Genomic DNA, 16,190 nt, shown 5'->3' on the forward strand with positions numbered 1-16,190 from the left:
TCTGAAGTGTAGATAGCCTCAAACTCAGAAAAGTGATATTCACAGATAGGAGGCATTTACAAAGTAAATAAATGAGGTCTGAATGTGGTGGATAAAAGAAGCTTTGGTTTAATTCAAGTCAAGAATACAACTTTTATTTCTCCCAATCTGCTATTATATTTCATGATTAAAAAAGATTTAGGAAATAAAAATAGGCATTATCATTTCAAGATATTAGGAAACATACAACATTCAAAGCATGTAACTTACTTCGGTGTCTTCAGTAAGAATAGTTAATATTTTTATAATTACAGCTTTGAAATATTTCCTCCTTTAAATTTTCGTAATTCAGAACATTTAAAGTTAAATCCTTATGAACATCTTACTTGGATTACTCCACTGGGATTCACACTGATCATGGTACAAATCCCACGAAATGCTGAATCCTTTTCCTCATTGTCCCTTATGTTTCTCAGAGAGGTGCACCTATTAATTATAGAATTGAGTTTAGCATTTAAGTAAAAAGCAGGTTCAACTACAATACTAATGGACAGTATTTAATGGAATAAGCACCAGAATAGAGATAATATTTATATTCAAAGAATTCTCATAAAGGTTAAGTTCTCACACTTCCTATATTATTTATGTAGGGCTCATCTAATTTCAATACAGTGGAAGCCTTGAAATTCACAACTCTTACTAATAGATGACAACTAAGTAATAACAATTGATTTTAATCTCTCATTTAAACTATTAATGAGCTTGAGCCAAGAGTAAATTACCAATTTTTAAAACTGTATTATGACTTGTATTCCATTAAACACTACTAAAAATGACTTGAACTGAAAGAAGCAGAACATAGGATATACTGCCACGATAGAAACTATTATTATACAGTATGGTGTAGATGTTTAACTTTTACATTAACAAGCAAAGATCTTTATACATAACAAATTTAAACATGTATTTCTTAATGCAATCTAAGTTTTCAAATTAATTCTAAAAGAGAAACATAATGCAAAAACCTAAATTTATAGAATCTGCATGCATCTTTATTTTACTGGTGGATATTTAAATGCTTTTTATATATAATCAAGCTTTTTAACACAGCAAGCATGTGACAATCTTATCCCATGCATCAATTAGTCGTTAGCCACAACATAAAATAAATATACATGACGATGCTACTGAAAAACCTCACAAACCTGATAGGACAAGATTAGTCACATGGTTGGCAATGATTAAGGATTGTGATTTTTGTAACCAACTGAAAATATATCTAAAAGTGAGATAGAGAAAGAAAGAGTGAAGAAAAATGAATTAAAAAAAAAGATTGAATAATACACACCAGGGTCTTATAAACTGCTGTAGCATGGGGGCCACCTCTTGAGGACAAACGTAACCAAGACGACCAATTGTTATTGCTAAGGTAACGCAATCACGGTTATACACCACCAAACGCCAACCAAGACATGAGCAAATGAGGGGGAAGGAGAAAAAATAAAGAAAAAACAACAAATAACTCAGAAACAGAAACCAACAGAATTTGTGTATGATAATAAACATAAGATTTCACCAGTGCTGTTTATTACCACCCCCTATAATAAGGGGCAGCAACATATATGGCATACTCTTGGAAAAAGAAAAATAAAAGGAATTAAAAAAACTTTAAAGATTGAGAGAACACCAAAAACCATGATGAATTGCTTTTCTCGCTCAATCGAGTGTCAAGATATTGTTAATAAAAATATGAGCGATTAAACAGATGGATTTAGACTCTTCCTTCAAAGCCAGTTGCAATTTCGATGTTTAATAATGAAATGTCTTTTTTCCCCCAAGAAATATTAGTAAATGTAAATTACATTTCTGAATTGTCTACGCAAACACACTTCTCAGAAGTTGAAACAGTTAAAATCTCTCTCACTTCTTTACATCTCTTTTTATAAGTGATTTCCATCCTCTGGTAACTAAGTAGGAATTTAATCAAAATTTTGGCAGATTTTTTGTTTGCTAACATTTGCAAAACAAGCCAGTGGACCATTTGTTGCCTTATATCAAAATCAACTATCAAATTTTAGGTGTTATGGTACCTATTGAATAAATGAATTGGAAAATTGCTGTGCTCTGTCAAATCCCTTTCTAAAAAAACACCTCTCTGATGGTGACGATAATAACTCAAATAGTTCAACTTAAATTTCAAACCATGTTTGACACGAAGGAAATTTAGACAGTCCACTGTAATTACATGAGATATGCTGACCAAAGGAACAAACAAATATTCTGTCCTTGCTATAAAAGGCATAGCACATGAAAATAAATAAAACATACTGATTACAGGCTAATATTTTATTTTTAAAAAATCTGAAGTGGGAATTAGTCAAACATATATTCACCATCAAAATTCAGTAAGTCCTTAAACTTACAAAAAGCTAAAACAAGTGCAACTCAGAACTGCATTCTGCAATTCAAAGGTACATACATATAAATACATTTATACACAACAGGAAAAAAATACAAACAGAAAACAAACCATGAGGTGCTTTAATGGTGTTCTCTCAAAAACTTACAGGTTAACCTTTCATAAAAAAAGGGTGGGGGTAAAGAAAAATGTTTAAGGATTACTTGAAGCAAACTACACAGATAATACTAAAATCCAGCAGATTCATATGAAGCAAGAGAAAGAAAACCTATGTTCAAAAGACACAAACTATGCAACATTCTCATTAAACAGGCAAGTATGAACAATCCAATGAAACATGCGAAAAAGCAGATGATGGTCCATTGAAAAAGTTCAGTGTAGGATATACTAATTAGAAAAAAGGCAAGTAACTGCATACACTAAGGAATTGGCTTTAAGAAACATTAAGATAATGGTAATTAAGCTGCTAAAATCTATAGATAATTAGGAACTGACAATGATTTTATTTTAATAATTAACCCCATCCTCTTTGGGTAAGGAATAAGAGAAACATTTTCTGCAGCCACTTGCGATAAGATAATCCAGTGAATCCCAAATGTTATTTTTCAACCACATTAATTCAATCCATCAACTTGAATGGCATTATTAACTACTTTTTGTTTACTTAGGATAGAATCATACTTAGAATATAATCTTATAAATAAAGCCAATTTGTTCAAGGAACTGTAACAAATTCACTGGCTGATATCCCACAAGAAACTTTAATATACATTACACTCAACATTTATTTGCAGTTATGCATTCACATTTAAAAATAAATAGGAAGTTTCTTAAGGTTCAACAGTAATTTCATAATGACAAGTGTTCCATATCTGAATGTCATGTATAGGTACTGCATTCTAAAGAGAGAAAAACCCGACAAGACTTCATAACCATCCTACACAAAGATTTTTGTACTTTTTAGTAAGAAAATCTAATTCACTTTATGATATAAACAGTACCCATACAGCCAAACAGCCATATAACTATTTCATAATTAAAAGATTTCCTTCCATACCAATAAACATTTCAATTTTAATCACCTTAGGATATAATATACTTTCTATAATTAAAAAATGTAAAATTGAAATGCCTTTGAAAATAAAATTTTTATCTAGAATACCTTATTTCAATCTTTGTCCAGTATTCTGCTAAGGTATTCACTGACTATGAATATATTAATGGAATTGTCTTAGTAGTATACAAAGAAAGAGTCTGAAAATGAAATTTACATTTTAAAAAACATTGTCAGCAAAAATCAGGGAAGGCAGAAAGAAATCACCCTGAAATGTGTTCTGTAGTATGGAAGGTACTCTTTAATATAAACATGCTCTCTATAAAGGCAAAAGAGAAACAAGCCTACTGAACAAAAATCTCACAAGACATTGCTTAAAGTTCCCAATTTGAAGAAATTATACAATGAAATACAAAATATATATGCCATTATTAACAAACTAGCCCACTACATGGCAATCTATTTTTGGCCACATTGTTACAAACTAAAAACAAAAACAGAAATAAACTACTTCCCAGCTGCCAGTTATACTATGAATAAAGGTGAAAGTAAAATTTGTATCATTTTAGCTGGGGTTCATTTTAGGGAGTATTAAAACACTGTAACAGGGGAGAGTATTTTTTTTTTTTTGAAAGCTTCTGAAAACTGGTTATGGAATGAAGGTAAAACAGTACATTTCATTACTGAGAATCCAAAATAGCTGTTAATTAATAAGCTAGGTTTCTAAAGCTAGCTATGCTTTGGCTTCTCTACGCGTCTCAATTTAAAATTAAAGGCAAATAATTTTCTCTTCACCGTAACAGTTCAGTCATATGGTACCTGTATTCTCTAACAACGTCTTTGGTGTGTTGGGTCTGTTAATGATTTCTACAAGCTGGTGCAACACCATAGGAATATAAGGCTGCATCTCTATACCTAGATCATTCCCAAAAGAGAAAACAAAAAAGAAAAATTTCAACGTTAAAATATCAATGTGAAATATTTTGCCCCCTTTATAACTGTGATTATGTATATAAAGCTCATTTAATAAAAGGCAATTACAAAAATATTAAGTCATCTAAAAAATTTAAGGAGAAAAAAAAAACCTTACCCATTTGAATGGAGATTTCTCCAATTGCCCATGTGGCGTTATTGCAGACTGAAATGAACTCTGGATTTAGGTTGGTTCCCAATATTGGCATGAAATCAGCTAGAAAAAAATTTTTTAAAAAACCTATGTAGTAAACTCAGTAGTAGTGTATTGTGCTTTAAAATAAGGCAATCCACTAAGTAGAAATTCAAATCTAGACAAGAAACAGCATTAAAAAAAAAAAGTGTTGGTAGCAAGTATCTTACACTGAAGGATGCAATGTCCTTAGGCCACTACACTTTCATATGAAGTAGACCAGGAAACCTAAGTTTCGGTTTTATTTTAAGTATCATTAAAAGAGCTAGATGATCAGAGTAATCTCTCTTGTCATTGGACCGAGAAAATTCAAAATAAAAGTGAGGAAAATATGCTTGCTTCTTCAAAGCTAGTTTTTTATGACACAAAAAATCTGAAATCGATGACTTTGGCTTTTAATAACTTCTACCCTAGTGCTTAGATTGTGGTCTATCATTTTATAAATATCATTTTCCACTTCAAAGGAATGAGGGGTCTCAGAGAAATGTCTCTCTGCAGGCAAAGGGCAGGAAATGTACAAAACAAGACTGGACCATTTCGTCATACTAGAAAAGACAAAGGAGCCAACTTGATAAAGATTCCACCGCCAGGGGTAGGACAATTTGAGCATCATTCATGAGTTCACACTGACATTCAAAAAACAAACACAAATAAAAAGTAAACTCTGTAGGGGTTCCCATTGTGGCTCGGCAATAATGAACCCAACTGGCATCCATGAGGATGCAAGTGCAATCCCTGGCCTCACTTGGTGGGTTAAGGATCTGGCATTGCTGTGTCAGTGGTTTAGGCGGGTAACTGTAGCTCCAATTTGACTCCTAGCCTGGGAACTTCTGTATGCTGCAGGTGCAGCTCTAAAAAGACAGAAAAAAATTTAATAAAAATTAAACTCTGAAACACAATATAGATACCTGCGGAAGATGCTGAGAATCAATTCATTATTTTGAAAACTGCTAAATAAAGAGAAACAGGGAGTTCTCGTCGTGGCACAGTGGTTATCGAATCTGACTAGGAACCATGAGGTTGCGGGTTCAGTCCCTGGACTCGCTCAGTGGGTTAACGATTCGGCGTTGCCGTGAGCTGTGGTGTAGGTTGCAGATGCGGCTCGATCCCGAGTTGCTGTGGCGGTTCTGGCGTAGGCCGGGGGCTACAGCTCTGATTCGACCCCTAGCATGGGAACCTCCATAGGCCGTGGGAGCGGCCCAAAGAAATAGCAAAAAGACAAAAAAAAAAAAAGAAAAAAAAAGAAACAATCAAGTAATTATCCTGCCTCTCCTATATCATTTGTATTTCAGAGCAATACTTTACTGATATGGGAAATATCTCTATATATGTATTCTCTTAAATGAAGAATTAGAATATCATTTTCAAAATCCCTAATAAATTAGTGGATCTGAGAGTTTCAAAATCTCAGCAATATTGATAAAATTTTAGTCAGGATTATTCTATTGTGGAGGGGCATCTCATACACTGTAGGATGTTCATCATCATTCTTCACCTCTACCCACTAGGTACCAGTAACACCCACCCCCTCCATGTTAAAATGTCTCCAGACATTGCCAAGTTACCCTCAACTGAGAAAGGCTAGCCTGGAAAATAATCATGCTTGATAACATAAAAAAGAGACAACTAGACACCGTGTTCCTGAAGAAGGTACATGATCTGAAAAGTCATAAAATAATAAAAAAAAGAAATGAGATCCTTTCATACAAGTTTAAACTCACAGAAAGTAAATCAAGAGGAAAATATCTGTAGAATAATAAACTTTCCATAAAACAATAATTCATTACAGTTTCATTTAGAGTGGCTAAGCTTGAACTGGATGGTTTGTTTTAATATACACTATAACTTACATTATTATTTAAGGTTCAGAAAGACAGTTATTATTCGATATCACAACTGGGAATTGAGTGAAGGTCAAGTTATAAACTTCCAGTTCTATGGGATGTATCACAGTACAACTACAGTTAACAGTAATGTACTGTATATTTGAAGGTTGCTAAGAGCGTATCTTGAAAGTTCTCATCACACAAAAAATCTTTTTAAGTATGTGAGGTGACATGTTAAAACACTGTAATCATTTCCCAATTTATACATATTATCAAATCATTATGCTGTGCATCTTAAACTTATACAATTGTTACATGTCAATTTTATCTCAATAAAACTGGGGAGGGGGGAGTTCCCGTCGTGGCGCAGTGGTTAACGAATCCGACTAGAAACCATGAGGTTGCGGGTTCGGTCCCTGCCCTTGCTCAGTGGGTTAAGGATCCGGCGTTGCCGTGAGCTGTGGTGTAGGTCGCAGACACGGCTCGGATCCTGCGTTGCTGTGGCTCTGGCGTAGGCCGGTGACTACAGCTCCGATTCGACCCCTAGCCTGGGAACCTCCATATGCTGCGGGAGCAGCCCAAGAAATAGCAAAAAGACAAAAAAAAAAAAACAAAAAACAAAAAAAAACAAAAAACTGGGGAGGGGGTGTGTGTGCATGTGCCTCAAAGCTCCCTGTATCAAATAAAAAAACCCATTTAGGTCAATGCTTTAAACCAAGATTAAATGACAGGATATAGAAATAAAAAATAATCAAAACCCATGGTTCTGGTAGCAACTCAGGTTATATCATTTAAGGAATCCCTTTTTTATTTTCATAAAAGGCTAAGATAAATGTTATGCCATTAAAACAGACACAAATCATTACTTACTTATGCAAACTGTTTAAAGTTTCCTATGAGATCTGAGAAAGTATGCTTTATCATGGGAAAACCTACTCTTATTTCTGGATACCTCTACCAAAAAAGAGAGGCTATTCAAAAAGTGTCCCTGAACTAGCATCTAGGACCAAGATTCACAGGTGGGCATGTCCTTTACCCCAAAGTAATACTTTCTCAACTTTTCCAGTCACATGATATGCCCAAGGAGCTGCTGAAACGATGGTGAATTCAAGGAAACAAGGAACAGGGGAGTTCCCGGACCACCTGATCCATTCACAGCAGCTGTACCCAGTAAAATGAACATTTGTAAATGCTGGAAATTTCAGTCTAATAAAACTAACCATAATTGATGAAAAATGTTAAAAATCACATCATAGCAGTAGAAAATATTCATACCTATACAGGGCTTAACATGCTGAAAGCAAGCTTTTGTCAGGTCACCTAACAGGGCAAAGGAACTCTGTCGAACTTCTGGCATTTTATCCTACAAGAAAGAAGAAGAAGTTAATATTGATGTGACACCAAGAACCGGGTTTCAATTAATTTTAATTTAATAAGTCTCACCTGCATGCACTGATACATTAGTGTTAGAATGTTACTTCGGGCTACTAGCTGTTCAATGTTGCCTCCAAGTCCTTCAGCCAGGCCACTGAGTAAATCAAGAGCCACTATCATAAAATCTTTATCAGGAGCCTCATATTGATCTGGTTGAGCATTGTTCAGCTGAAAATAGACACAATTTTTTGAAAACTTACTCTGAATCAGTTACTTAAACAAGTTTTGTATACAATATGCCTATCCAAGGAAAAACATTTATGATGCCAAGAAGGGAGAGATATGAAATTTTTTAATACCATGGCTTGTGCAAGAGTCTTCTGTACTAGGTTTACACAACGTTGATACACAGGTTCACAGTATGGAAGGAAGCCAGACTGCAGGGCTGTGGCAACTGATGATAGGCACTAGAAAGGAAAAAGCAGATGTGTAAAATTTCTGGGTATTCTTAAAATTACGATAAATCCTTGAAAGTGTACATAATGAAGATCCTGTCACTTGTGAGCCTGTTCACTGGTCTGTAGCAGTGCAGGTTTATTGTTCACACCTCTCCTTTGATGCCACTCTTTGCTGTTAAGTTTATTATCTGGTCAGGGGAGGTTTGCTCAGAGAAAAAACCATAAAAATTTCTATAACGAACATTATCCTTCAGACTTAAGTATTATATATTCCTATTTTTTCCTTCAAACCTAAGAGAAACATTTATCCTCCCATCTTGGTCAATGATGGACTAGAGGGACTGGATGGAGTGGGTGGACTTTCACTGGGCACATTTTGAGTCCCTGCCTGGAAGTAAATATATCTAGCCATAAAAATTATTGTTTTGTTAGGCACAGAATTAGCCACTGCACTTGGTCACAGAAGTTTTTACTTCTCCTGTTAGGGACAATCCATAGCAGAAGTGGTGACTGTGAAATGACAAGGGGATCAAGAATGACTGAAGTGGCTCTACCAGTATCAATTCATCTAGGTTTAAGTTAACCACAGTGGAGAATGTAATCAATTATAGGGTAACACGTAAAATTTTTTTGGTTAAAAACAAAGTATTTAAATATACAAGAAAACAGAACTTCAAACTAGACAGAAAGGATATAAAGTGAAGTCCCTCCTCCCATCAAAGTTCCAATGCTACTTCACATAGATACATGTGTATAAACAACAGATAACATACACGAATTTAAACTATATCCATTATGATATGGCTATATATCCATATAAAGAAATGCAGTTAAATAGCGATAGACATATATATGCTGATAGGAAAAGAGCTCCAAGAAAATTTATTATCAATTACTTAGAGCAGGTTAGAAAACATAATTCAATCCTTTGTTTACTTAAAAAGCAAAACATGTCTGTTATGCTTTTTCTACCTCACAATATTTCTTAGTATAGATGTACCAGGAAATTATTTATTCAGCATTTTAACAGAAATGGCTCAGAATGTAAATTAAATAACACATACACCCAATTATAACATAATACTGATTTTATATTTGGTTATGAGTTTTTTTGATGGAACATAGTGTGATTAACTAAATATTACTGGCTTAACATACCTCAAGTAAAGGGAAAAGATCTTTATCTTCATCCTTTAACATGTTCCATTTTTGGATCAGTGGAGGCATCAGCATCTGAATATATTCCTGATTACAATAATGAAAAACACATAAAGCTCCACTATCATATGTAAAAAAAGTCCATTTTCAGTTTATGAAAATTAAAATCCATTTAGAGTAATTCTGTAAAATTACAGAATGAATTTTAAGACTCATCTTTGTTCTACTTAGCACCTTGAGAAATTTTATTTTTCCTGTTTTAAATTTACAAGACCTTGTTCTATTTTAAGCCATCTCACATCCTTTTTGAAGATGTGTTTGTACACAACAAATATACTATTATATAAAAATTGGTTGATCACCATCAGGAATGATTTGTGCAAGCTTTATTCTCTAGTGACTAAGTTTTCTCTTTTTCAGTCCTGGGGCTTGTGACATGCTTATGGCTCTTGCTATACAGTAGGTTACAAACAACAGGTAAAGTTATTAAAGATCTTTGTAGAAAAAGATCTATAATCATTTAAGTGTCCATGTTAAAACTGAAGAATTCATGCAAGCAAGTAAACAGTAATCATGTAAATAAGAAGCATAGATTCTATCTAAATGGTTTAAGACATGAGGAATGCCCCCACCAAACAAAACCAAACCAATCAACATCAAAGCAAACCCACAAGCAGGTGTTCCACACCAAGTTTTAATTTAAAAGTTTTAACTTTGAAGGATAACTTATAAATACAATTTCTTAAGACTTTTCATACAGTAATCATAAACATGAACTCTATTCTTGAGCAAAGAAAGAACTGAGCTATATTAAAATTCTAGTATCATCTAAATCACACTCAAACAAATCATTTCTGTCTTTCTCATCTATTCTTAACACTACTAGAGACAGTTTGGCTCTCTAGCCATACCTCTGAACCACTATTCAGCATTTTAACCTACTACTCCAATTTTTAATAATTTTACCTTGGTGTATTCCCCATACTTGTTAAGTTCCACTGAGAAAACAAAGATATTTTTAGATGTGGTACTCTACAGCTACAGTATGGTAGACACAAAAACACACTTGGAATTAAGTAAAAGCTGAATTACAGAGTATAAAACATTTATACTCCCTTAGTCTCTCTGAAAGGTACTAGTGCATTCATTTGAAATGCTGCTGTTAATTTTCACACCAAGCACATATTTATTTTTTAAGGTACTATCTAAAAGATAAATACACTGTCTTTAGAACTAAATTCTTAAAGCAGCAAAAACTTAAGTGTTCACATCTCCCCAAACATTTTAATTTCCAAATGTTAACCTATTAATTGTAACTATGCTGTATCTTTAAGGTTTTTCATAACAGTTCACCATAGATACTTACAGGTTTGTTTAAATGATGTCCTACTGAATCTGCTAATGTTCCTATGGCATCATAAAGAATGAGTAGATTCTTATGCTGGTATTTACTAAATGCAAAGACCAAGGTATCAAGTATATAAGCCAGGTAAGGAACAAGTTCTGTACAAGCCTCCTCTTCTAGGGTAGCAAAGGCACTAGAATTAAAGAACAGAGCGATTACTGTTGCAGAAAAGGAACCATTACAGTAGAGATATGAAACTACCTCTACAGTTCATAGGATATCTATTTATACTTTACATGCCTATCTCCTCACCTCACCACACTAGATGCTTGTTTTTATTATTTCTTTCCCATTCCTTATAACTTCTTTCAAAGAGGCTGTCACTTACTGGCATCTGCTTAACTACAATGGGAAAAATCTAAAACTATTGTTGGCTCGTTCAACAAATTTATTTGGCATTTGTTTATTTAGTTTCTGAGTGCTGGAAATACACCAATGAACAAAACAATGTCCCATTCTCAGAGGGTTTACATTCTAGTGGTGTTCCAGATTAATGAAATCAAAATCAAAATTGTTAAACTCTAATTTACACTTTAACTTTCATATGCATACCAAAGGTCACAAAATGATATCAGTATTTTTAGCACTTGCTGTGTATGAAATGTATGAGGACACAGCAGTATCATGAGCTCTCAAATGTTTCTCTTAGTGGGAGGGAGAAATGAAGTGCTGGAGATCAAAGGGCAGAAACCTTGAGTTAGAAGAATAAATTCTATGGAGTTCCCATTGTGGCGCAGCAGAAACGAATCCAACTAGGAACACTGACATTGCAGGTTTGATCCCTGGTCTTGCTCAGTGGGTTAAGGATCCGGTGTTGCTGAGAGTTATGGTGTAGGTCCCAGACGCAACTTGGATCCAGTGTTGCTGTGCCTCTGGCATAGGCTGGTGGCTACAGCTCCAATTTGACTCCTAGCCTGGGAACCTCCACAGGCCGCAGGTGCGGCCCTTTAAAAAACAAACAAAAAAATCCCCGGAAGATTAAATTCTAAGGATCTAATGTACAATATGGTGGCTAGTTAGTAATATGGCACTGTATACTTGACACTTGCTGAGAGCAGGTCTTAATCATTCTCACACAAAAAAGTTAACCTATGTTAATTATATGAAGTGATGGATGTGTTAATTATCTTGGAGACTGTTCTACCATGCTTTGTATATCAAGTCAACATGTATACTTTAAATATATGTAATTATATTTGTCAATTATTCTTCAGTAAAGTTTAAAAAGTCTAAGCCCTACACCATACATTAGAATTTACTTGTTGTTGTAATGCTCAACTATGTATCTAATTTCCTCCATACCACTTTCCATAAATTATAATTATATAGTGGTTTACCATACCCTACACTAGCCTGTAAATTTCAAGATGGCAAAGGATATGCACACAGTATTTAGTATGCTTAACAATGAGTACAGAACTAAAAAAACTTTGAATAGTCTACAGGAAACCAATCATCTGTATCTGCTCCCACTTTTACTCTCCTTTTTTTTTTTTTTTTTTTTTTTTTTTTTTTTTTAAAGGGCCACATCCATGGCATATGGAGGTTCCCAGGCTAGGGGTTCAATCAGAGCTGTGCCACTGGCCTACACCACAGCTCATGGTAACACTGGATCCTTAACCCATTGAGCAAGGCCAGGGATGGAACCTGCGTCTTCATGGATACGGTCAAATTGGTTTCCGCTGACCAACGACTGAAACTCCTTTCCTCTTTTTCAACAGCTATTTCTTCCTATTAAAAAAGTGAACACTAAAAGCAATTCTATTTGAAAAATTAAGAACTATAAACATAAGTGGCAAGCCTTTTCAGAACAAAGGTTTGTTTCCAAAAAACTGAAATATAGGTAGTAATGAAACTAACTGCTAGTCTGATAGAAAAAGACACAGCCCCAGATGCACTCAAGGGAGTGGAACCACTATTTGGCAGATGACAGGTCAGTGTAGGACTTTCTGTGGAGATACGGGAGTTAACCTATAGGCTAATTATGTCAATCTGCTCAAACTTTTTTATTCCTTCAAGAGTAGGACCCTTGCCATTACCACTCAGGATGACTGCACGAATGTGGGTGAAAGATAACTATTACAGCCACTGAGGGGCAAAAAAAAAAAGGGGAAGAAATAGCAAAGATGGATGTCTAGTTAAGAGTCACTTTTGGATTTATAAAACCATCAGGTGAAAGCTACAGATAGCAAAAATTCCATTACTGGTTAAATACCAACACTACATCACAAGGTTGAAAGTTAGTTTCTTTCTCAAGTATCACACACGCACTTCTGCTACAATCAACATTTTGTTAGGAATCTGTCCCACCTGCAGGCAGCTTCTTGTACTCTCTTGTTGCTATCCAGGATACGCTTCAGCAGTTCTGTCATTAATGGCTTCAGGTACGTGTCTGGGGGCTGGCTGACTACCCAGTGTGCATAGCGGCTAAGAGTCCAGCACGTTATGGAACGCACAAGAGCCTTTTTATCAGAGAGGCACTGAATAAGGTGAGGAATGAGCTCAGGTAGGTATGGAATCATGCCTTGCATGCAACCTAAAACAAAAAACAGAAATCTTTTAGGCAGTGCTGAAGTCTGGTTAGAAGAAAATTATGTCAGTTGAATACTACACCGATACATACATCCATGAAAAAATATCCAGATCATCTACATTAAATACATTGTAACAAACTGTTACAAAACTGTTTTAAAAAAATAACCAAAATGAGAGCTAACTACTCTCAAGTATCTTAAGTAGGGTTAGGAAAGTTCACTTTACTTCTGCTACAGAAATTATGGTTTTCAGAAATGCATGTAAAGTGTTGAATTTACTGTAGGTATATTTACAGAGAATAAAATAATAATCCATTATAGATGATGATGAGATATTTCTTACACTTACTTATGGAAGTTATTCTTCTAGCAATAGGGATGCTTCTGACATCAGAATCCTCTCATTCTGTTCTCTTATAACAGAAGCATTTGCAAAATATCTGGGTGGAATTTTAAGTAAGCCTATGGTTGTTTACTAATAATCAAGTAGCTCAAAGAAAAAACTTATCCTAAGATGACTTTAAAATACCCTCTTCAAAGTTAATGAAGGTCATATTCTCTTTTTTTTTTTTTTGGTCGTTGTCTTTTAGGACCGCACCAGTGGCATATGGAGGTTCTCAGGCTAGGGGTCGGATCAGAGCTGTAGCCTCTGGCCTACACCAGAACCACAGCAATGCGGGATCTGAGCCGTGTCTGCTACTACACCACAGCTCATGGCAATGCCAGATCCATAACCCACTGAGCGAGGCCAGGAATCAAACCTGCATCCTCGTGGATCCTAGTCGGGTTCGGTAACCACTGAGCTGCGATGGGAACTCCCCATATTCTTATTTATCCCACCTCAACAACACAAGACAGCAAAGCATATGAATTCTAGACTGAATAGGTACTGCTTACAGAGAATCCCTTAAAGTAGCCTCATCATATCAGTACCTACTAAGAATCTGACAGTTCAAAAATCTGATTTAGACTTACCTTCAGCAATTGCTCCTAAAACCAAGATGCCTGATTCTTTAACAACCCACTCATGATGAAAAAGTAATTCTTTCAAAAGGGGCAAAATATGTGGCAAAAGCTCATCACGGTACACATTTGCGAGAACATCTAGGGCGGCTGCAGAACATTTTCCTAAGAAAATATTTAATTCAAAAATATTACATTAACCTCTATTTCCACTTAGTTCTATATCTATCTATAGATAGATATAAGGTAAAATTTGCTCTATGTACAACACTTTATTTTTACCTTTAGAGTTTCAAAGAATTCAATTAACTAGGAGGTAGCCTGTCACAGGAAAAATTTTTCTGTTGATAAGACCAAGAATTAACGAACTAATTACTATGAAGATATTTTATTCTGTACACAACTGCCATACTAGAATGATCCTGTGTATACAGAAAAATTAAAATACTGTCCCATTCAGCTGAATGCTTCTAGAAAGATGCCCACTACTACAATCTCACAGCAAAATGTGTACATTATTCCTACTTAACATTCCCAGTGGTAGGTTATTCAGAATCGAATATGTAATGACTTAGTTGGAGGTTAGGCAAATAAATTAGAACAAAAGTCACTACGACATAAAGCATAAAATGTGCTGGGAAACATTCTCAATGAAGAAACTATTAACAATGGGACTTGACATCAATTCAGATTTCATGTTAATAAGAACAAAAGAAATGGAAAGAATGAAAATGTAATTAAGTATTCTAATTTCTCCCAAATGGATGATCACCAACCCTGGATGATAAAATCCTCTTTAAAAGCAAAAAAAAGTGTCACATTGGCCAGACGTTAACACTGAACTCATCAATGAGGGCCTTTGTTACACTGTATGGTAGACTCATTCAAACAAATATCCATGGAACAGAATGAAATCTTCATACAAGGATAGAGTGAGATGTATGATATATGGGAAAGAATCAGCAGAATGTATATAATCTGATTTCATTTTTGGAAAATCAGCCTCTCCAAAAAAGATACAGGCATATTTTAGATCCTGGGTTCAGTTCCACAACAATGCAATCAAGTGAGTCAAATGAACTCTTGGTTCATTTAGTTTCTTAGTGCATGTAAAAGTTATGTTCATTCTATACTGAAGTCTATTAAGTATGCAAGAGCATTATGTCTAAAAAAACATGTACGTACCTTAATTAAAATATACTTTATAGCTAAATAATGCTAACCACCATCTGAGCCTTCAAAAAGTTGTAATCTTTCTGTTTGTGGAGGTCTTGCCTCAATGATGATGGCTGCTGATTGGTCAAGATGTGGTTGCTGAAGGTTGTGGTGGCTGTAGCAATTTCTTAAAATAAGACAATAGTGAAGTTTTTGCTGTATCGATTGACTCTTCCCTTCATGAATGATTTCTCTGTAACATACAATGCTGTTTGATAGTATTGAACCCAAAAGCACTTCTTTCAAAACTGGAGTTAATCTTCTCAAACCCCACAACTGCTTTATCAACTAAGTTTACTAATATTCTAAATCCTCTGTTGTCATTTCAACAATCTTCACAGTATCTTCACCAGGAACAGATTCTATCTCAAAAAACCACTTTCTTTGCTCATTCATGAGAAGCAACTCCTCATTCATTAAATTTTTAGCATGAAGTAACAGCAATGCCGTTACATCTTCAGCTTCCCTTTTAATTCTAGTTTTCTTGCTATTTCTACAACATCAGCAGTTACTTTCTCCACTGAAGTCTTGAACTGTCAAAGAAAAATCAACTTCTTCCAAACTCCTCTTAATGCTATTTTAAACTTTTCTCATGAATCAAATTTTTTTTTTTTTTTTCCTTTTCAGGCCACCCTGTGCA

The 16,190-nt window shown here is 34.7% G+C and overlaps 1 protein-coding gene across 4 annotated transcripts in view; it reads right to left on the bottom strand.

The window, feature by feature from the left end:
- Positions 1-16,190, bottom strand: part of TNPO1 (transportin 1) — a 97,429-nt gene that overhangs the window by 7,971 nt on the left and 73,268 nt on the right. For 3 of the 4 annotated variants that reach the window (XM_047792361.1, XM_047792448.1, XM_047792620.1), the window contains 11 exons: positions 14,348-14,500; positions 13,149-13,374; positions 10,800-10,971; positions 9,434-9,520; positions 8,177-8,284; positions 7,887-8,045; positions 7,719-7,806; positions 4,543-4,641; positions 4,272-4,367; positions 1,328-1,403; positions 366-465 (listed from right to left, as the gene is read on the bottom strand). In XM_047792361.1, coding sequence (XP_047648317.1) covers positions 366-465; positions 1,328-1,403; positions 4,272-4,367; positions 4,543-4,641; positions 7,719-7,806; positions 7,887-8,045; positions 8,177-8,284; positions 9,434-9,520; positions 10,800-10,971; positions 13,149-13,374; positions 14,348-14,500 — 1,364 coding nt within the window. The remainder of the gene's footprint in view (positions 1-365; positions 466-1,327; positions 1,404-4,271; positions 4,368-4,542; positions 4,642-7,718; positions 7,807-7,886; positions 8,046-8,176; positions 8,285-9,433; positions 9,521-10,799; positions 10,972-13,148; positions 13,375-14,347; positions 14,501-16,190) is intronic. The other variant, XM_047792534.1, reaches the window with a different exon arrangement.

Source organism: Phacochoerus africanus, chromosome 1 (genome assembly GCF_016906955.1).
Source record: "Phacochoerus africanus isolate WHEZ1 chromosome 1, ROS_Pafr_v1, whole genome shotgun sequence".
NCBI classification, from domain to species: domain Eukaryota; kingdom Metazoa; phylum Chordata; class Mammalia; order Artiodactyla; family Suidae; genus Phacochoerus; species Phacochoerus africanus.